Source organism: Beta vulgaris, chromosome 4 (genome assembly GCF_026745355.1).
Source record: "Beta vulgaris subsp. vulgaris cultivar EL10 chromosome 4, EL10.2, whole genome shotgun sequence".
Lineage (NCBI taxonomy): Eukaryota > Viridiplantae > Streptophyta > Magnoliopsida > Caryophyllales > Amaranthaceae > Beta > Beta vulgaris.
In genome coordinates this window covers 58265330-58287204 of record NC_079205.1, presented here as the reverse complement: position 1 = coordinate 58287204, position 21875 = coordinate 58265330, and the positions used below count along the sequence as shown (strand labels likewise).

The window sequence follows — 21875 nt, the reverse complement described above, 5'->3', positions numbered from 1 at the left end:
ACTGATTTCCGCAGCCCACAACAAGTGGCTGCATTTTAAACAAAATCAATTTTCGCAGCGTGAGTAGTGGAGAGAGAGAAGAAAACATCGCCAGTTAACCGCCGAGGGTCGGGGAGGGGAGCGAAATCGGGGGTGGGGGAGGGGAGCGAAATTCGACGGGGTGGGGGGAAATCGAGTAGGGGGTACGAGGAGGTGGGAGGAGGGGGTGGAGGTGTTAGGGGCAGGGATGGTGGGAGGGTGGGGGAGTGGGTGGTGGGAAAATGGGTTAGGGTTAAGGTTTGGGGTTAGAGGTAGGAGTCAGTATTACGAATAGGATTAGGGAGTAAGTAGGGTTTAAAGCAGAAAATTAGAGCTAACGACTAATGGCGACATTTGGGTGTATTATGTAGAAATTGAGGGGTACCCCGTGTATTTTTAAAAGTGTGAGAATACCCCATAAATTTCGTGAAAACTCGGGGGGTATTTGGTGAAAAAAACCGATATTTATATTAGATTAATATTAGTCGATTTTTTAAGATTATTTTTTTAATCAAAAATTTTAGCTTTTAATCTTTTACCTGGTGAGTGGTAAACTAAAAAGAACTAGTGTACTCCCAGAAAAAAGCTATGACAAACATAAATGTTATATCATAACTTAATACTCCCTCCGTTTCCTAAAGATTTTCCCACTTACTGTTCCTACAGATACCAAGGAAAATCAAGTTGTGTGGGGGCATGGTGTGAGTAACGTAGGAGAGAGAAAGGGGTTAAGATAAATAAACAAATAAAAAGGGGTTAAAGTAGGAGAGAGAAAAGGAGTAAAATTGAATTAATAATGTAATGGTAGACCATATGATAGTGACATGAGAGGGTAAATAGGGAAATTTGTTTTGCCAATTAAGGAATAAAGCAAAAGAGGGAATATCTTTTGGAAACACCCTTAAACGGAAAGAGGGAAGATCTTTAGGAAACGGAGGGAGTATAAGCTAAATAGCCAATAGATAACATATTTGAAATAGCATTATCATATTCTCTCATTTTTAAATTCCGCAACCACAAATATGCAATGTCATGATTGTAACTTATTGTCACTATCTTGAGTAGGGGTGTCAAGATGTCGATCCAAGCCTAAGCCAAGGGTTGCTTGGCTTACTCGAACTCTTTTATTTTCATCTAATCTTAGAATCCAATTAAGTTTGAAAATTATGTTCTAGTATGTCATAATTATTATTTTTTTGAAATTCTTTTAGCTTTTCACCAATATTGCAACATTGATTTCCACTTATATTTTATAATTTGTAAAAGAAACTGGATAAAAAAAATTCTTTCGAGCCTATTCACGAGTTTTGCGAGTCAAATTTAGCTCTATCTAGCTCATGAAAATTTCAAATCGAACTTAAGTAGTTCATGAACCAGCTATGTTTGACCAATGAAAAACCAATTTTAGCTTTTCACCAATATTGCAACGTGTATTTAGAAAAACAAAGGACCAAACAAACTTATAGTCTTTTGGGTACCAAAATATAGCATACATTTTAGCTCAAGATACACTAATTCATCTTTTCAAAGCTCAAACAATGTGGAGAACCTAAATTTTCTTCTCAACTCCCAATTTCTTGCGTTACTAGACAACAAAAACTAAATTGCCAAGTTGTCAACTTTTGTTAAGCCCATATAGAAACTTTTGCAGTTAAAAAGAGTCCAAAAAGAGTCAACATCACAACCTCAACAGCTCAAACTAACTACTCATTTTAGAAACCCATACCATTCCTATCCATCTCTTACCACACATAACCAACTCATTGACAACTATATAATAACTCAAGGTAACCAATTTACATACTGTATTTTTTTTGGCAGTTATTTTGAGGACGAGAGTCATTATGGACTTATTCTACAACTAATCAAATACTTCCTCCGTTTTATAATATTCGCTACACTTTTTATTGTGGAAAGTTTCACATTACTTGCTACACTTCTTTTTTGGGCATAAACTCTCTCTATCTCTCTCCTTTCACATGGGTCCCTTTTCTTTTTACTCTATATCTCTCTTTTCCAAAAATTGCCTAAGAGTCCGTAAATTGAGAAGTGTAGCGACTAATACAAAACAGATGAAGTATAAAACCTACCAATGTATTATGTATAGTATGACCAAAAAAGATTTCCTTTCTTTCAATATGAGTGATGTGAGCACAACAACTGGTTGCATTGCTTTGCGGTTGCATTTGCTTTGTCTCAACTGCCTTCTTGAGTTGTAATATGAGTTCTTAACGTCTTTTGTTGCTTCCCATCTTTCTATCTCTCCTTTTTTCCAGTTTCTGTCTATCCTTGCTTTCTCTTATTCTCTCTCTCCTATGCATTCCCTTCAAACAGATGAATGAAGGCATGAGTTCAGCTTTGTAGACTCCCGGGTTTTTCGATCAGTTATCGTCGTATCGAGGTATGCTCAATCCAGAACTTCTTGGCTGTCTATGAAGAGAGGAATGACAATTCAGGTCAGATTTATTTATGACTTAGAATGAAGAGTTTTTAGTTCAATCTTTTCAAGCATAAGTCTTGTAGTATAAGAATTTCTAAAAAGTAGGGGAATATTTTGCAAAGGAAAAGAAGTAATAATCTATATGGACTGTTTGTTATATATTCTTTTTTCAGTTTTTTGGAAACTAAAAATAGAATTGTGTAAGCAATATAGACTCGTTTTCAGTTTTCTATTGTCAGATCACAATATAAACGTTAATTGGTATAGATATGTCTAGTTTTAAATTCATTATACGGCTTTTAAAAAATTTTAAAACCAAAAACTGAAAACTACTACATAGTAATACTGAACGCCGAACGGGGATTTTAATTGGTTAAGATTGGTTTTGTTGCACTACATTAGACTGGCACACCAGATATTTTGGAAATCATTGCTACCATTGAAAGAAAAACCATCACAGTTTACTTTATGACTTTCTGCCCACCTCAGACGAAATCAAAAGCTTTAAATTCTATATAGGGAGAAATAAATGATCTTCCTAATCTTCAGGTGAACAACTTGTAATTTATAAAGAAGTTTACTTAACTTTAATGTATTCTGCAACAAAATGATATCACATGGAATTTCTTTAAGCAAAACATTCTTTTAGAGTTAGGAAAGATGATCTTTAATACATTTGAGTTAGGCAAGTCAAGTCAAACACAATAACTTTAAGCAAATGCTGTGGCATTTCTTATATTAGAAGTTACTTCAGGTTTTAAATATAAGTTTCACAAAAACAAACTTAAACTGTACCTATAAGTTCTATTGCTTGCAGAAACCAAGGTTGCCAGATAAAAGACTGCTCTGCTCTGCATTTGATGAACCCAACATGGAGACGCCCGCAAAAAAGATCGTGAGTGATCCGAAACAATTCACAACTTTTGTGCAAGCCGACACTGAGACTTTCAAGGATGTTGTCCAACGGCTTACAGGGTCATCAGAAGCAGCACACGAAGTAACTACTGCAAAAGGTAATATCGGCATAAAAAAACCAGAATTTAAACTACATGAAAGAAGACAATACAAGGCCAAGTTAGAGATTATTAAACCTCCTCTAAGGGTTGTTCGAACAAGCCCTATGAACACCCCGACGAAATGCTTCTCAAACCTATCTTTAGTTGAAAGAGAAAGCAGAGGTGAAGCATCGGCCCCAGATCTGGATACACAAGAAGAAGAGAAAGCTATCAGAGAGAGGCGATTTTATTTACATCCTTCCCCGAGATCAAAACCAGGGTTTAATGAACCAGAGTTACTCAGTTTGTTCCCTCTAACATCTCACCAAACAGGTGAAGAATCGAAAATTTTCCAAAAAGAGTAGTGAGTAACTATTATAAAAGTAGAGCATGAAAAGGCAGCTTGCTTTCCTCTTTTCTTACACTTTTCTTCTCCCTTCGAAGAGAAGACTCGTCAACATCTTTCTGGGCAGGCAAAAAACCTAGAGATCTTAGTTCTTACTGTCAGCTAATTGATCACATCAGATAGTGAAAAAAGGATGATGTTGTAACCAGCTGCTTCACCAAACTCCGTATAATTGCATAGTATTATACTTGAGATATATAGGCTGAGAATTTCTTACATTAGATATATATCTACTGTCTCATTGCATATGTAACTTGTAGACTCGAAAGCTATTGTTTTCCATTATAACACAATCTTTGATTTTTTGAAATAGATAGATATTTGCAAAAGGAAAAAGAGAGACTAGACTTATCAAGGTCATGTGTCTCCACTGCACTATATGTCCAAACCAGCTGATTTAAATGCCTTCCCACTTACCACAAAGCATATCAGCAATGACCTTAAAAACAATGGCTGTTGGCTGATAGTCGTGGGTTTCAGTTTACTCATCATCCACATAAACTATTCTGCGAGTCAAATCAACTAATATTAGATTTCATAAGATGATGAAGCTAGAGAACTCCAGCATAGTGGTCTACTAGCGGTACCCGAGCTAAAGTCATACATCAAACCAAGGTAATAAGATTGGTAATGTTAGTTGAAGCAAACAGAAAAAGCTCTTTGGTAAACTTAGCTGACAAAGCAAAACTTATGACAGCCTACTTCATTATCAGCAAACATTATAACCAACATATCAACAAATGAAGTAATGCAATGCCAGTGCAAACTAACTATTATTTGCCTCAGAGAGCAAGGCATCACATATTGGACAAGATATATATCTTGCACATGCAAGCACCATATATACCTAACCATTCTATTAATAATAAGCTTGCGAGGTAAATCTTTACTTAAATGTCGATGAAGGAGGAGATATAGAAAGAAGACAAAAGGAAATATAAACAGTTAAGTGATTACAGACAACATTGTTTCTTCAAGAAAGCAAGAAAATAGAATGGGATAGACAAACAGACTGAGAACACGTGGAGATAACACACCAAAGGACATTTTGCAAAGATGGTAAAGTGCCCTCTTTTCTCTGGCAACCAAACAAGGACAGAAAGAAACAAAAGGAACAAAAAAAAGATAAGGCTTTGAAGATGAAGAAAAACTGTTAAGAAGAAAAGGAGCACCTGATTTGGTTCACAAGGGTCAATACCCTTGGAAAGAACGACAAGACAATGAGAGGATCAATTTATACAACTGGCTGGTGCAATTTCATTCTCAGTCCTTTCATGTGCCAGAATCGAAGTTCCAAACACCTCATTTCGTTCCCACCTCTGACAAATTGCATATGAAGACAGCCAGGCACAGCATCCCTTTTCCACCCATCTGTTTGTGTAAGATGTAAATTTACAAGTCCTCTAATCAGTCACATGTGAACACATAGAACAAACTTACTAACTACAACATATTACTTATTGTTGCCAGCCTTCGGAAGTAATGAAGCCAACTGCCTAACCACTTCAATAAACAGCTCTATAAAAGTGTTTCATGTGTGATCTAGCTTCTTCTACTCCACTTTTCACTGTCAAAGATGTGCAGATATCTAGCATGCAGCAGTGATGAGCCAAGCTAAGCAGTTTGTTAGAAAAATTTTCTCTCTAGAAAGGAAGATGTTAAAGGACCAGCCATACCAGGAAACACTCTACTAATTATCCAAAGTCCAAGTTATATAATACCTTTTCACCACGAGCAATCATTCAAAATTGAGCGGCTCATTAACTTTTTTATCCAAGGCCATCAATGTGTTATACATTGCATCTGTCTCTGGATGAGAAGAGTCACCAGATACAAATATTCTTCTCCTTCTATCAACTTCAATCCAACTACATCCAGCAGGCTTCTTCAAATCTCTTGTCTTCATCACTTTTCTAATCTCCAAGACATTGTCCCACTTTTCTTCTGCTGCATGAAGATTTGACATTGCCACATAACTCCCAATATCACTATCTTCTGAACGTAAAAGTTGATCAGCGACAATCTGACTCAGTTCCACCTCATGATATGTCCTACATGCTCCAAGCAATAAGCTCCATATGTTTGAATTCACTTTCACAGGCATCTCAGTGACAAAAGTATATGCGTCCTTAATTTTGCCTCGTCGAGCAAGAAGATCCACAACGCAGCCATATTGCTCCATGGTAGGTTTCATTCCATAAACCTTCTCTATGGAATCAAAAAATTTCAAGCCCTCATCCACAAGTCCGGCATGACTACAGGCAGACAATATAGCAGTAAGAACTACATGATCTGGCCTCAAACCCAACACAAGCATGTGCTTGAACAGAACAAGTGCTTCTTTTCCCATACCATGCATGGCATACCCACCAATTAGAGCCGTAAACATGACTAGGTCCTTGTGAGTACTTGACCAGAAAAGCTTGTTAGCTAAGCTTAAACAACCACACTTTGAGTATATGTCGATCATAGTTCCTTTCAATTGTATATCCTCTATACAAGCCCGGACCATGTATCCATGGCACTGCCTCAGCAAATAGGCTGAAGCCATTTTAACACATATGGGCAGAATGCTCATGATGGTCATTGCATCAGGCTTCACACCTTGAACTTGCAAGTCAAACAATAGAGCAACAGCCTGTTCAAGACAATTATTCTCTACATAGGCACGGATCATTAAGTTAAATGTTGTACGATGAGTTTGAGATATACCCTCCAAATCTTTACATTCTCCTGCTTGTATATTCCAATTTATATATCCTGGTATTTCTGTATTCCACTTCAGCTTCCCTTCACCCAATTTTATTTTATAAATCTTGTTTGCATAATTCACACAGCCACATTTAGCATATGCATCAAGTAAAGCATTACCTAGGGTAGGTTGAGTATCATTTTGACAAAGACATGCCCTAAGTAAATAACCATGAGCTTCTTTAATCTTAGATAATTTGGAAATACTACCATAAAACTGAATCAAAGTTAAAATAGTGATGGAATCAGGTCCTACTCTCTCTTCAGACATCTGGTATAGAAGATTAAGCAACTGCAATTCACATCCTCTCTCAGCAAAAGCATCAAGCAGTGAATTCCATGAGATCAAGTCCCTCTGAGAACTTATCATAAATGTCCTAAAAGATGAATCAAGATCATTACATTTGGCATACGAGCTTATCAGGGCATTACTAACTGCTGTATCATCATATAAAGTTGGATATTGGGAAATAAATCCATGAATCTGCTTAACCATCCACAGATTTTGCAGATGGGCACAAGCAGGAAGGACAGATATAAGAGTGACAGAGCCTGGCTCTAGCGTCTGAGATGAAACAAGATTCTGAAACAAGTGGACTGCTTTAGAATACTCATTGTTTGAAGCATACCCACCAATAAGGACATTCCATGAAACAAGATCCCTTGATGCCATCCCATCAAACAAGGCTTCTGCACCTTCCACTACACCCATCCTCAAGTAAAAGCTCATTAGAGCATTGACAATAAAAACATCTTTTTGCAGATCACTATGTTTAAGAGCGTAAGCATGCAACTCTTTCCCCAAACTGTAAGCATCATCTCCATCTAACATCGCACATACAGGTAAAATACTTGTCAACGTCGCGTAGTTTGGGGAAACAGGCCCCAAAAGCATACGTCTAAAAAACACCCAAGCGTCATTATAAAACCCATTCTCTATAAACCCAGCCATCAACGCATTCCACGAAATAACATCTTTATCATTAATCTCACAAAACGATTCATACGCACCATCATAGACCAACCCACATTTCGCATACATCGACACAAGTGAATTCCCTACAAGTGTTTCAGACTCCCACCCTGACTTTACAGCATAACAATGTACACTCCTACCAGCATTTAAAACCCGCAAACGTGCACAAACAGGAAGAACAATAGCAATGCTTACAGGACTCAGCTCAGTTTCCTTGCAAGTGTGCATATCATACACCAATCTCATCACTTCTCCATCATGTACTTGGGACCCAGACAACCCAGACAATACAATGTTCCAAACAACAGTATCATATTTCGGCATCTGGTAAAACAACTTCTTACAATCATCAAAATCTTTACCCTTAGCATACACATTAAGCAGTCCCTTAGATACAGAAAGACAGGAAATATGACCCAATTTAACAACCAAACTATGGAGAGCTCTGCCCACATTAAGAGATGAAATAGTAGCACATGATTTTAAAGCAGTTTGCAGCACAAGATAATCAGGTTTAAACCCAAAAGGATGCTTTAATTTGGAAAGGAAAATTTTTAGAACTTCATCATGTTTTCCATTAATAGATTGAGCATTTATAAGTTCACTCCATTTTTTGAAGTCTAGTATTTGCATTGTCTAAAGCATTTTATGTGTGACAACTAACTGAACTAGCTCAAAATCTGAAATTTCTTCAGCATACAAAAATTGAAACAGATAAATAAGAAATTGAACTACTTTTCAAAGTTGGGTTTCTGCGATTCTGTAAATTTCCCTCTAATTTATGGAAAATTTCAAACTTTTAATGTTAAAGCTTGCAGGAGTATTGTAATTAGTTGTAGACAAACCTTCAAATGTGTGGAAAATCTGAGTTTCCAATCTTGTTGAAAAGTTGAATTTGTTTGGAATACTCTTCTGAAAATCCCAAATTTTGGGTCAAATTCATAATTTTTAGAGGGAAATTTGGAGTGGATGAAGCTTGATGGAGAGAGAAGGACAGAGAGAGTTGTAATTTTGTAATTAAGGGTTTCGTCGCTTGACCCTGTTGGAACCATTAGACCATTGAGTGTGTTTTATGTTCAATTTTTGATAAGTTTCATGTCCAATTAATTCAGATCAGATCTGATTAGGTCTAATATAATATTCCCTCCGTCCCATAATATAGTGCCTATTTCATTTTTGATGGGTCAAACTTTAAAATCTTTAACCAAATATTCTCATTTGTATATATAAAAAAACATATTCATGTGGGATCTTGTTAGATTCGTCTCAATGTGTAGTTTATTAATATCAACTTTTTATATTTTTTATTAATACGAAATTGAAGATATTAAAGGTCAAAGTTACGTCTTGAAGACCGTGTAAAAAAAGAAACAAGCACTATATTATGGGACGGAGGGAGTACTCAAAAATAAGTTTCAATAAAGATTAATCATGTTTAATAAGTTTAGTTCAGATATATACTAGTCTACCAACAATAGTTGTTATAGTAGTGTTTGGATTTTTCCATGAAAAATTTCCATTGGTAACCTTGTAATTTTTCGGTTTTCCAACGATAACCTTGTGACTTCAAATTCCTAAAAATGACATTGTACTTTTGTTGAATTCCCAAACATGACTTTTTCCGTTAAATTTACGTTATATTTAATCGTTAAATCAATAAATGCATATCGAAATGTTTGTGGAATGCAAATTGAGGGGTATCTAATCTTTTTTGCAAATTTTCAACCTCAAATTTGACCCATAAAGGACTAAATTAACCCCCAAAATCTTGACCGGACTTTTTTTTCAACTCCCAAAATAATGCATATAAATAGAGATATTTCTGGGACGCAAATTATTCCGAAAAAACTAGCGCTGACAAGATTCAGGAGTCGTTTTAGTCTTGTGGCTCAAATTTGAGGTCGAAATTTGGAAAAAATGATCAAATTCGCCACAATTTGCATTCTAGTAACATCTCAATTTGCGTGCATTGATTCAACAAGAGTACAAGGTCATTTTGAGGAATTCTAAAACCACAAAGTTACCATTGGTAAATCGATAGATTACACGGTTACCAATAGGAATTTCCCTTTTTCCATTTATGTTTGTCTCAAATAGAATCTCCATTTTTTATTTAATATGGATTCACCACTTAAAATATTATTTAGCTTTTATTTTTTTTATGTTACCCAATTCCCCATAAATAATATGTCTTGTTAAAGTAGTCTATATCATCGCTCCTCAATAAACAATTCATGAATGATATACCAACTTTAATTTTTGCATCCGTATCACAATACTCGGTAGGCAATTATATCCCAGTGGTGCACGCATAACTATCCAAGATGATGCATTGGTGCTACCAATTCAACAAGTGCACAACACTTGTGGACGCATTTTAGAAATGGCCATAGGTACGGGTTGGGCGGGCTAGTTTGTAGACCCTAGTGGGCCGGACTGAGATTTCACGATACAGGACCGGACCGTGAAATTCACAGTTTGGGTGGGCTGGTCAACGGGCTGAAAAATCTTAGCCTATACCGGTCTGTTACCGATTTTTGCGGTTCTGGCAATTTGTGGGCCTGGCGAGCTGGCATGAGAATATTTTTTTTCAAAGTTATGTAATCATTTATTATTGTTTCATAAAACCTTTAATATTAAATAAAATATATACAATTATTAATATTGATGAATAATTTCATTATTTTTGAATTTAATTGAATTATAATATATGCAATTTGATTAAAATATATACAACTTGGTTGAATAATTACTTGGGCTGGTCTGGACCGCTTTTGTGGACCGCGCTGGGTTGGATCGGGCTTTTCGCGGGCTCAACCCACATGGCCTAAGAGGCGGGTTGGGCTGGATTGGTCCGCATTGTTGGCCATCTCTAATTTAATTGTTGCGAAAAGTTTATCTGCTTATGGGGTTCACATACATTTGTAAGACACGCACAATATTAATTCTCTGTACAATGAATTCACACGTTATGACATATTTTGTATACAATCATCTTAAAACTCCTAATCATATATAAAATTTCATTAACCATAAGCAAAAATCTACATATACTAAAAAAGTTATGTGACTCGTTTATTTTCTAACGGGGTACAACGAAGTCCCGTACAAGTGGGTAAAAATTTAGAAATCCCTTTTTATAAGGGTGAACCCAATGGCCTATGAGATTTGTACGGTGGTGATGCCAATATCATTAAACTATCACCTATCGCTCAATTATTTAAATAGTGAGATTACAAACTTTCAATCATTCACATATACATGTTATGGGTGTGTGTGGCAAAAGCTTTTGAGGTAGCTTTTACGGCCCATCTGGTTAGTGGTACTAAATGGTAGTAATGGTAATGATTTCTAGTGTAAATTTGTGAATGCATTCTCATGTCAATATTCATGGTAATGCTGCTTTATCTCAAAATATTTTTTTTCTTTCTAAAATTTCATTATCACCCGTTATCACTTGGGAAGAACTGAGTTGTAAGGAAAATTTATGAAGGAAAACCCATGTTTTGACATCAAATTTAATTTCATTACCATGAATATTAATTAACATGGAAATCTTCACAAGTTTACACTAAAAAACATTACGATTTCACATTTAGTACCACTAACCAAACAGGTTTTTAGTGTTTTGACTGCTCAATTATTTAACTAGTCAAGAAAAATAAGAGTGTTTGCAATGGTATGAGTAGTTTTTAGTGGTGAAAATAGTGTTTTACTAGTAGTTGTCAGAAGCAAAAGTTTATAATATTTTGGGCAGTGATTGGTGGTGTATAAATTTTCTACTTCATCCATTCCATTTTGAATGAAACGCTCACGTAACCCAACACGTTTTTTAATCATTAATATCTTTAGTTGTACACACGTTAAAAAAATATAAAAAAAGTTATAATTTGATAGTATGCATCGAGACGAATACAACAAGATCCCACGTGACTATTTTTCTTTATATAATGGCGATAAATTGGAGTTAAAATTGATCAATGAATAGTGTCATTTTACCCAATATTTTATTTAAAACAGTTGGGAGGAAGTATTAAAGTTTTGTTTGAGTTTTTGACTATTTATTTGTAAACAACTATTTGACCGAATATCAATATTTTATACTTCTACTTTGACAGGCTAACACCAACCATTAACTAATTAAGTTATAAGTTAGAACAACAACCAGTGTAGTCAGATATACAGACATGCACTTTTTCAAAAAAAAAAGTAAGATGAATATCCCTTGCAAGTGGCGGAGGGAAAATTGAGAATCATACTTTGTAAAAGGCAAATATTCTTTATCAAAAGGGTGGAAACAAGGTGTCAAACTAATTAGGCCAACCTGGATTCTTATCCATATAATTAGACATTGGTTCAATTATAGTAATTTACCATAAGAATAATTGATTCTAATTATATAATCTTTGACCGATTAATTTTTAATAAATCAACCTTTCAATTATTCCTCAATAATGCAACCTTTACACCCTATTTATTTCTAGTGAGTCAAAATAACTTATAAACATCTAAAACATTAATACTTTTACAATGGAAGTAGGGACATAGAGGCAAGGAAAGGAAAAATAGATGAGCTCGAAAATATGGCTTACCATATAAACTGATTATCAACACGTCAAAACCTATTAAAAACAAATGCGTCCAAAAATTTACATTATTCAAGAATAATTGAAAGATCGACTTTATTAAAAAGGCAAAAGTTAACGGACGCCTTGGGGGCACTTGATAAAAAATATATTATTCTATTTAATTACTCATATTTATATAAATATGAATAATTAAGTATAACAACACATTTCTTATCTAGCGCCATGGGACGTCCGTTAACGAGATCCTATTAAAAATTAATCGATGAAAGATCGTATTACTAAAATCAATTATTCCTTCACCCTATGCACTAGATATTTTGTGCAAAAGCATAAACTAATCTCAACAAGTCACTCTCTTCTCCCAACTCTCCAAGTAGTATATAATTTATAAACATCCAAAAGAAAGAAGATCTTAATCTCCCACTACTACTTACTTTCTCTCGTCTCTCCCCTGTTTCAGACGTGGTGAGAGCGTGAGAGAATCCTTCTTCACTTTCATCACTTCATCTCATCTCATTTCATTTGAGGAGGAGAGAGAAAGTTAAACCCTTTAAACATGGCGCCGCCGGCAATCGCAGGCGGTGGTGCAGCAGCGCAACAACCACAACAAAGGCAGGGTTTTGGACAATCGATATCTGGAGTTATAAGAATGGCGGTTTTTTGGTATTTTGCATCAAAGTTCTTCTTTTCCCCTAAAAAAACCGCTGACCCAGCTCTTCTTATGTCTAATCTCTTCCAAAAGGGCGAGCCTCTGGTATGATTTTGATTATTTTTTTTAATGTTGATTGTGTTCTTTTTGGATCTGATTTGTGTTTTGCTCGATTTAGAATTATGAAATTGTTCAGTTTGATTGATTTTTGCTGGTTTTTTTATTTGGGTTTGTTGTTTTTGAGTTATTTTGCAAGAGAATTTGGCTTTCACTGATTGGTTTTGAATTAATTGAGTTCTGTTTGTTTTGGGTGATTTCTGAATTTGGGTTTCGTATTCTGATTATTTGAAGTGTATTTATACTTTATAGTTGTGTGTAGTATATGATTTTGCAGTTTTGGTTATTGGGTTTTGAGTTAGGAACGCAAGGTTTATTGGGGTTCTGAAGGCAGCCTGCAAATTTTATTTTATATGAATTTGGATTGTTTATTGCCTAATTAATGAGCATGGATAGTTTTCGTTTTCGTCTTCGATTGTAAGTTCCCTGTATATGCTTGTTAATCAAAGTTGGTTATACTGTTTGTGGGTTTTAACTTCTGCTGAGCAATATCACCCTCTGGAAAGTTGGTTTATATGGGATTAAAGTCATACACCTGACTGATCTTGGTGCACCGTGATACAATTCTTGGCATCTCGTGTTTTTGGCTTTATGCATGTGTGTACGTGTGTGGATGTGCTGGTGTGAGTGTGTTAAGGGAGAGATGATAAGCTGCTTCTTCAAAATGGGTTGTTTTTCGAGTTTATACTATATAGATTGGCAGCATGTTAGGGGTCAGTGGATTTGTACTTGGAACATGTATTGGTGAATGAAAGTTATTAGGCAGATGAAAATGTTTGTTGTTGTGATTGTTGGTTGAGTTACTAAGCATCAGTTGCCACCATTATATTGTTCAGCTTAAATCTCTAAACCTAATGACCAATCTTACTTGGACACGGATTGTGTGTCTACTTGGATATGGGTGTCTAAGGCTCCGATCTTTTGGACTAATTAATAAAAATTCAGTTCAATTAAGACAAATTTAGTTCATTTCATTATATTTCATTTAGTTTCCTCTCACAATTTTCATTCATTTTAGTCTAGTTCATTTTTGTTCATTTCATTTCAGTTCAGACAAATTCAGTTAAGTCCAAAGGAACAGAGCTTAAATGTCCAACTCGACTATTTTGTAGAAAAAAAAATCAAAGTTCTAGTTTGAAATGATGTATCCTAGTGTTGTGTTGGACACGACATGCCGTTCGATTAACTGATTTTTGAGGTAAATGAAGGTGTCGAAGTAACATAGCTAATTAATAACTTATTCTTTGTGCTAGTGACTACCTTTCTTATTTATGACTAATTTAGCAAGTTGTGCAATGAAAGAACACTAATTTTCTGATTGATTTGCTTTTGTTCTAATTGATCTTCGTGATTTCAGGATATGTGGTTGTATCTTTCTGAGCATGAAAAATTTAAAGATTTTGGGAATGAAAAGGCACTCATCTGGCATGAGACTAACATCCCTTATGCAGTTTGGAAACCAGAGAGTACTAGGACCATATCCTTAAAGCATCAGCCTTCTGAGGTAATTTTCTTAGTTTATTGTTATGCCGTGGTATTGGTAACACCATCTTAAATAATAAGTATCGTCGTGAAAGGTTTTCATGCTTTTAGCTGTAAATAGTTTATGTTGCTTAATACTCGTGTTTTGACTGTTGCTCGGTTTTTTTTACCTTCAGGCTTTAAAGCATAACGGAACTCTTTACACCCATGTATTTTTTGCTCGATCTGGATTTTCACCAGATCCAAATGATCCCGAGTACCAACCGTTGGCTGCCTTTGGTCGAAGCAAGCGTATGCTCACCTTTTCTTCAGTCTTCTGTACATATAAGCATGATCAAGATAGTCTGTTTTAAGAAAGTATTTTTGCTAACAAATAATGATACCTTGGACTGCAGCTATTGTGACATTTTTGCCCAAGTCTAAAACTGACAAAAGAAAATCCTTACTTGGAGACAGCAAAAGCTCTTCCGAAGACAAAACAATGTCAAAGGTGGGTTAACTAGCTGTATCACAACTTCTTTTCTTCATATTATCTGTGTTTTAACTCCAAGGAATAGCTAACTTTTATTCGCAGCAGTGAGGTATAGCTAATGAAGTTTTTGCTGATATGATCAGGTGGAAGAAGAGTCACAGGCAGAATCTAAAGATGAAGGTCCCCCTGTATGGATTTCTTATTGGAAGCCCAATGTGACAATCAATTTGGTAGATGATTACACCAGGTGTGTAAAGTTCATCTATAGTTATCATAGTTAAAGTTTCTTTCTCAAATCTCAATAGATTTCTGTCTTCCTCTTTTGCAAAGTGATGTAGTGACCAGTCTACACATTTTGGAGGACTGACTCTGGAAGGCAGTTCAATTAGATGCTGATTTCTCATAGATATTCTAGTAGCCTGCGGTATTTTAATTGTTGTTGATAGGCTTTTTAAGATGGTTACATGAATTTTGAATTTTAGACTCCATTTCCAGGTTGTCAAGATCTACATGTGATAATCTTGAATTCGTCATATTTTTAGGTCCTTTGCATCCAAGTCATGTGCTAGATCATTTCAGTTACAGTATCTGGGATCAAAAAAAGTTTAAATCAGCTGTAAAATTTTTTTAGCAAGTTGGAACATTTGAAGCCAACCATTAGCGTGTATTCCTCTTAAAGTTAACCGAATGGTGTTCTTAGGCCTATTAATTTTCTTACAATAATTTCATCTTCATAGTTTACTTAGTTCGTATTAGGTTTTTGTTGGCCTTTCCGAAGCATTTTGCTTCTATAGTTTCTCTTGTAGTATTTTAACCTTGTCTCTTCCTTTTGTCCTCATTGTTGTGCACTTGTGTCTTCCCCTTCCCTTCTTTCTTCAAGTTATGTATTTCGTCTATTTATTCGATTCTTTTTCATTTGACAGGTATTCAGCTAATGCGGTTCCTCCAAACATTGTTCCTCGTATCCTTTGGATTTCATTAACCTTATTTATAGATATGTTTTTATGAAATTGATTTGCATGGTTTGGACTAGTGCAAAATTTTTAGTCTCTAGAATCTTAACGAAGCTCACGTACATTGAAACACAAAACTGAGAGGCGAGGAGTATTATGTTTGCTAATATGCTGAAATGGCTTTTGTTGGGAGAAAATACTGACAATTTGCAATGCTGTTCAGTGATCGTGTCCTGATATGTTAGTTTCCTTAACCTAGTGACGCAGATCTAAATGTTGAGCCAAAAACAGGGAATTATTTTCCTACCATATTCTTCAATGAGTTTTGGCTACTTAGAGATAAGTTGATAGCACTAAATGAGACAGTGACTGAACTGCCATTGCACTTGGAGGTGGGCCCTATGAGCATGACCAAGTGGCAACTATTCCTGCAGATTGACGAGTCATTCCAGATTCATCGTTCTTATGGAAGTATGCTTGAAGGCGAGGCTGATGAGCTTAAGGTGTGTTTAGTAATTATTATAAAGCTCTCTTTGATATTCTTGGCTGAGGAACTTTCAGGGGTTTTATTAAGTTCATAACGAAATATAAATGCAAGACACAATTATGGTGTATTCCTCATCACAGTTGTATTTGCTTGATGTTCTTTGCAGAGGGTATTTTTAGAAGGGAACCCTTACCTTCTTGGTATCACAATGATGGTCTCACTTCTTCATTCCGTGTTTGACTTTTTGGCCTTCAAGAATGGTGAGTAATATTGTTTCACATTTCTTTATCTCATGATTGTTAGGGCTTATGAGCTGACTTTATGCTTTGGCACGTTAGATATTCAATTCTGGAACAAGAACAAGTCAATGGAGGGGTTATCAGCCAAGTCAGTTGTTGTCAGCTTTATCTCTCAGCTGATTGTTTTCCTCTATCTCCTGGATAATGATACCTCATGGATGATTATTATGAGCTCTGGAGTTGGTTGTTGCATCGAGTTTTGGAAGATAGGGAAAGCAATGCACATAGAGGTATGGTTACTGATTACTATAAATTATAGTACCAGAATTGCCCTTGTTGATTGTTCTAGATCTCATATTAAACTGGATTTGTTGCAACTTGGGCATTTATGATAGCTTTTTACTAATTTTCCTAGACCCAAAATAAAATAAGAGAACACTTACTGTGCATGCTACATTCTTTGTTCGCCCTTCCTTCCAGATGCCCCTTTTGAGTGACATACTTGTAGTTTATCTTTTTATAAATTATATATAGAGGACATTATAACTTGCTGGAAGAGTTCATGAAATTTGAAGTGAATTTCTTTTTCTAAGCTTGAAGAAGAGATTTACTTCATATTTTAGACCTCTTTGATTGATGATCTTGGAGGATTACCTACATTGTCTTTGAGGCCTTACAGAGTTGATGACTTTCTGGTGGTCTGACTATTTCTAGTTTGAGAGGATGTTTGTCTAACAGAAGAAATAGTTGTGACGGGTTGAAGGAGATTAGGTAACTTTCTATAGCAGAAGACAAACATATGACAGAGGGCTTATATATGTATATAAAATTCAAGAAACAGGAGATTATTTGGACTGCACAGAAATGCTGATAATGACAAGACGTCAGTGGACTCTGATATGTTACATGTGCTGCGGTTCGTGCAACTAGTTTGATTATCTTCTAATGTAGTTGAATAAGAAAGGGATAGAGCATAAGTTGCCTGACAAATAAAAGTAATTCATTTATTTGAAAAGGTTGAACACTCTGATGGGTGTCTTTTGCCCAGATGATGTTTGCTACTTTAATCAATTGCAACATGCAGAATGGTATTTTTAGGCACATTGAAAAGATAGTGGACAATAGACTTTCACTTGTACCCAAGCATTAACTCATATATTTGATATTTTTGGTTACTGATCATTTCCTTTCCCCTTTTTAAAGTTTAAACCCAGTCGAGAAAAGCCATGTCATGGCAACAAAGCCCATTATGTATAACATACATTATGTGTTTGGTTTAATGCCTTCATTCTTTTATGATCTGGTATTGTTCTATAATATGCTAATGTTCACTTGTAGTTACTCATCTTTTCTATTGCTTGGATCATATTTCATTTACTAATATACGTTAGATAACATGTTTTATTTGTGGAACTGAAGGAGAAACATATGTAGAATGATTAATTGTTAATCTGGATTTTATGTTGTGTTGAATGTAAGAATGAGCTCACATATTCGTTCTGTCCTTGTTCTAGGTTGATAGATCTGGTAGGATTCCATTACTAAGGTTTAAAGACCGGGATTCTTATAAAATGAACAAGACAAAGGAGTACGATGACATCGCGATGAAATATTTGTCATATCTTCTGTTCTTCCTTGTTGTGTGCTCATCTATTTACTCTCTGAAGTATGAACGCCACAAAAGTTGGTACTCATGGATTCTTTCTTCGATGACACAATGTGTCTATATGTTCGGTAAGCATTTTCTCTTTTTCTTACATTAGGTTTGCTGAACTGTAAATTTGTAGTACTTTTTTATCTTTGCGCTACTTTCTTATACGGGATGCTTTAATATAGTTGCAAGTTGCAACATACCTTTTCTGACATATGAATCTCTCGCTCTCTCCCCCCCCCCCCCCTCTCCTCACATGGGTTTCTATCTCATGGTTCTCCTAAAATATTGTCCATCCCCTATCTTGAAACTAAAGCAGAGGAAGAATGACTATTGAAAATTGAACTTGTCTTATTCTTAATTTTTAATTTTGATAATTTATCTCCTCTCATCATCTGCGAGGCTTGCAAATTTATGGTTGGTAAAAGTACTCCAAAAGGTGGGGATCAGAAGTAATATACATCTACATAGAATTTCTTTATTTTTGTTTTTGATTGCTGAAAAATGATAATGAGATATGCGAGTATTACCTGAATTTCTGAAGTATTCTATTATCATCATAATTGGGAGGTGCTTGTGCTCCATCAGCTAGTTTGGTATAGTCCTTCTCCATTGCATATACGCAAATTTTGTTGATGTTGATTCTCCTTAGCTAATCGAGTTGTTTAACATGTCCCTCTTTGTGTACGCTCTAACTTTCTTTAATTTACTGTGTAGGCTTCATAATGATGTGTCCCCAACTGTTCATAAACTACAAGCTGAAGTCTGTGGCTCACTTACCCTGGCGCCAAATGACTTACAAGTTCTTGAACACCATCATTGACGATCTCTTTGCCTTCGTAATCAAGATGCCCATACTTCATCGGCTTTCCGTTTTTCGTGATGGTAAGACAAAATTTACAATTTTGAACATTTCATTTTGAGTTTGTGATAGATGCTGAAGTTGCACGTGAAACTTAAACCGGGGGTTTGTTGTTATTGGGCGTTTCTTGGAAAAAACTTTTGGGAAAAAGATTTCACTGAAAACGCAGTTTGTGCTTTGCAATGCCGAAAATGTTCTACAACATCTAATTGATTTTTCTTTTTTCTACTCCAACTGGTCTCCTGTAAGCCTATCTGACCACCACAAGTGGTTAGACTATCTAACTTAAACTTTTTTGTTACTTTTGTTACCTTTTGCCTAACTATGATTGTTAGACCGCTTTTTACAAGAAAATGTCATCAATATAAGAGTAATACTTTTAACATTTCGCATGCTTTAACTTTCTTTAAGATTTGCTTGAAGTTCAACTTATTGTTAGTTTGGCAATACTTAGTATTAACCATTACCAAGTTGTTACAATCAAATTGAGAAGTAGGGAATGGTAGCATTGCATCCAATGGTCCAAATGGGGACAATTATTGCTATTTATTGATCCAACTTCGCCTTGTTTCTGCAGATGTCATATTTTTGATATACCTTTACCAAAGATGGGTATACCCGGTTGACAAAAAACGAGTGAACGAATTCGGTTTTGGCGGCGAGGATGAGGTTCAGTCCTCCGAGGCCATTGAAGCAACAAAAGAGGGTCAGTCCTCCGAGGCCATCGAAGCAACAAAGGAGGAGAAGAAAACCAAGTGATCAAACTGTTTTCAGTTTTGGAAATATGTGAAGCAACAAAGGAGGAGAAGAAAACCAAGTGATCACTTTTTTAATCAGTTTTGAGAATCTTTATACCAACATCTTCTTTTTCTTTCCTTTATTTTCCAACTGTAAAGTGCCAGTTAGTATGAATTTGTGTCACTTCAGTTTTTTGTTTTGTTTGCTCCATATAATGCTAATCTTTATTTCATTATTTGCTGTAGCTAGAAATAGGTTGCTTAGTTAGTAAGGAGATGACCTATTAGTTACTTTTGAAGTTTAATCATTATTGCTTTTAACACTAGTGAAGAATTTTGAATGCATAAAGCAGGGCATAGAGCTTTCGTTTATCCGACAATGAAAATCCTCTATCTGCATGATTTTATCTCGAGTTGTTTTTTTAATGAAGTATTATTCTTATTAATGTTGTTGCTGCTTTTTTTTTCGCTATTGGATGTACGTAGTTTTCATAAGTCTTGGGTGAGACCGTCTCACGTTGAATTAATTAGCAAGGTATACCATGCAAGTGTTCAACGTCGCAACACGCATAGCTTTCATACCTTGCTAGTGTTCAACGTCGCAACACGCATAGATTAATGAAAGCACAATGGATATTCAAGGTACAAGCGATGGTTTTAAATGTAAAATTCTTTTGTCATGAAAAGAGATGATTACATCAACCTAACATAATTACAGCCAAACCAAAAGTTACCCCAAAAAAACTAGGAGTTCAGAAAGAAGGTGGTGGCTACAAACTTCCCACCAGCCTAATCTTCTAGCATTGTTACTTCCAACACATCTCTCTTCACTTCTTCCTTCACACATTCAGGGATGATGATGTGAGTCTTTTCTTTCTCCTGCATCTCCAAACCATGAGCAACCAACTTATGAGCGACGATGTTCGCATCCCTTTTCACATGGATGAGCTAAGTGTTGAAATCGTTTTTGATCTAGTCTGCTACCTACGCACAATCATTCCGAACTGATGAAGCTAGTAATCCTCCACCTCTTTGAACATTTGAAGAATCATAAGTGCATCCATCGCAACTTGTAGATTCTTTATCCCGAATTCTTTAGCTAGCTTCAACCCATGCCTAATAGCAAGTAATTCAGCATGGACTGGATCTCTAGCCTTAGTCTTGAAAGAATACCCCAAATACCAACTTCCATCCTCTCTTCTGATCACGCCACCCCTACTTGCCAGCTCCATATTCTTCCAGCAACCATCTAAATTTTAGTTTATAAAAACCAGCCTTGGGGAGCTTCCATCTTATTTGTTGAACTTGCTTCATCGGTTGCTTACCCTTCTCCTACAAGAATTTTATATTTGCAACTAAATTGACAGTTAATCTGTTAAAAACAGATGCAGTAGGCCTTATTATCCTTTCAAAGACAGATTTATTTCTCATTTTTTAAATATGTCAAACTGTGATTCCAAAAACCATTGCCCAATCTTGATTATTCCCAACATTAAACTGAACCCAATCATTCCATTTGTAGTTAGAGAAGGAAGTGAAGTTTGGAAAACTAATATTTTATTTGGACTCAAACACCATATTAAAGCCTAGAAGAGTGACAATCTCTAAACAAATATAAATGATCTTTCATGACTTCCTCATACCTATTGCAAGTCTAATTTAAATCAACAACAACGAACTTTTCCTTATCTTAATTGGCAGAATCTCATGACATAAATGCAAATCAACATTTTATACTTATAGGGAATTTAAATCCTCCAGATTTTATTCCAATCGACACTTATCGAACCAGAGTGATCTTTAGGAGGAGCAGCCAGCCAATAGGCTGACTTAACATTGATAAACCATTAGAACTAGAACCCCAAGCTAATTGATCCTCTCTATTACCATCTCTCACCAAAGGACCTATATGAATTAGACTGGTGATTTGAGGAGACAAATAATTTTTTATACTATCAATAATCCATTCCAATCTCTTATAATTCTGCTCACTCTCAAATGCTCCATGTTTTGAGGTAATGATTTTTCAAATTTAAGATAAAAAGGACAGT

The 21875-nt window shown here is 35.5% G+C and overlaps 3 protein-coding genes across 10 annotated transcripts; 2 read left to right on the top strand and 1 right to left on the bottom strand.

The window, feature by feature from the left end:
• Window positions 1-1630: 1630 nt before the first annotated feature.
• LOC104890466 (putative pentatricopeptide repeat-containing protein At5g08490) lies at window positions 1631-8641 on the bottom strand. 7 transcript variants are annotated; one of them, XM_048643470.1, is made up of 5 exons: window positions 8432-8641; window positions 4277-7910; window positions 3550-3656; window positions 3254-3462; window positions 1631-2448 (listed from the first exon to the last, which is right to left on the bottom strand). In XM_048643470.1, exons 1-2 carry the CDS (start codon window positions 8636-8638, stop codon window positions 5598-5600), a joined length of 2520 nt encoding a protein of 839 aa, XP_048499427.1. In that variant the 5' UTR covers window positions 8639-8641; the 3' UTR covers window positions 1631-2448; window positions 3254-3462; window positions 3550-3656; window positions 4277-5597. The 7 variants fall into 7 exon arrangements, with proteins under 7 accessions (XP_048499427.1, XP_048499423.1, XP_048499424.1 ...); XM_048643466.2 differs by lacking the exon at window positions 8432-8641 and having other exon boundaries at window positions 4277-4365; window positions 5032-8425; XM_048643467.2 differs by lacking the exon at window positions 8432-8641 and having other exon boundaries at window positions 4277-5230; window positions 5581-8425.
• LOC104890467 (VQ motif-containing protein 31) lies at window positions 2336-4171 on the top strand. Its single transcript, XM_010675974.2, has 2 exons — window positions 2336-2474; window positions 3276-4171. The coding sequence occupies exons 1-2, from the start codon at window positions 2451-2453 to the stop codon at window positions 3816-3818; spliced, it is 567 nt and encodes a 188-aa protein (XP_010674276.1). The 5' UTR covers window positions 2336-2450; the 3' UTR covers window positions 3819-4171.
• Window positions 8642-12579: 3938 nt separating the features above from the next.
• On the top strand, window positions 12580-20237 carry LOC104890468 (uncharacterized). 2 transcript variants are annotated; one of them, XM_057394448.1, is made up of 13 exons: window positions 12580-12929; window positions 14299-14445; window positions 14600-14714; window positions 14819-14913; window positions 15039-15142; window positions 15819-15856; window positions 16116-16351; window positions 16502-16595; window positions 16674-16864; window positions 18089-18308; window positions 18943-19110; window positions 19665-19849; window positions 19912-20237. In XM_057394448.1, the coding sequence occupies exons 1-12, from the start codon at window positions 12732-12734 to the stop codon at window positions 19844-19846; spliced, it is 1788 nt and encodes a 595-aa protein (XP_057250431.1). In that variant the 5' UTR covers window positions 12580-12731; the 3' UTR covers window positions 19847-19849; window positions 19912-20237. The 2 variants fall into 2 exon arrangements, with proteins under 2 accessions (XP_057250431.1, XP_010674277.1); XM_010675975.4 differs by having other exon boundaries at window positions 19665-20237.
• Window positions 20238-21875: the final 1638 nt, after the last annotated feature.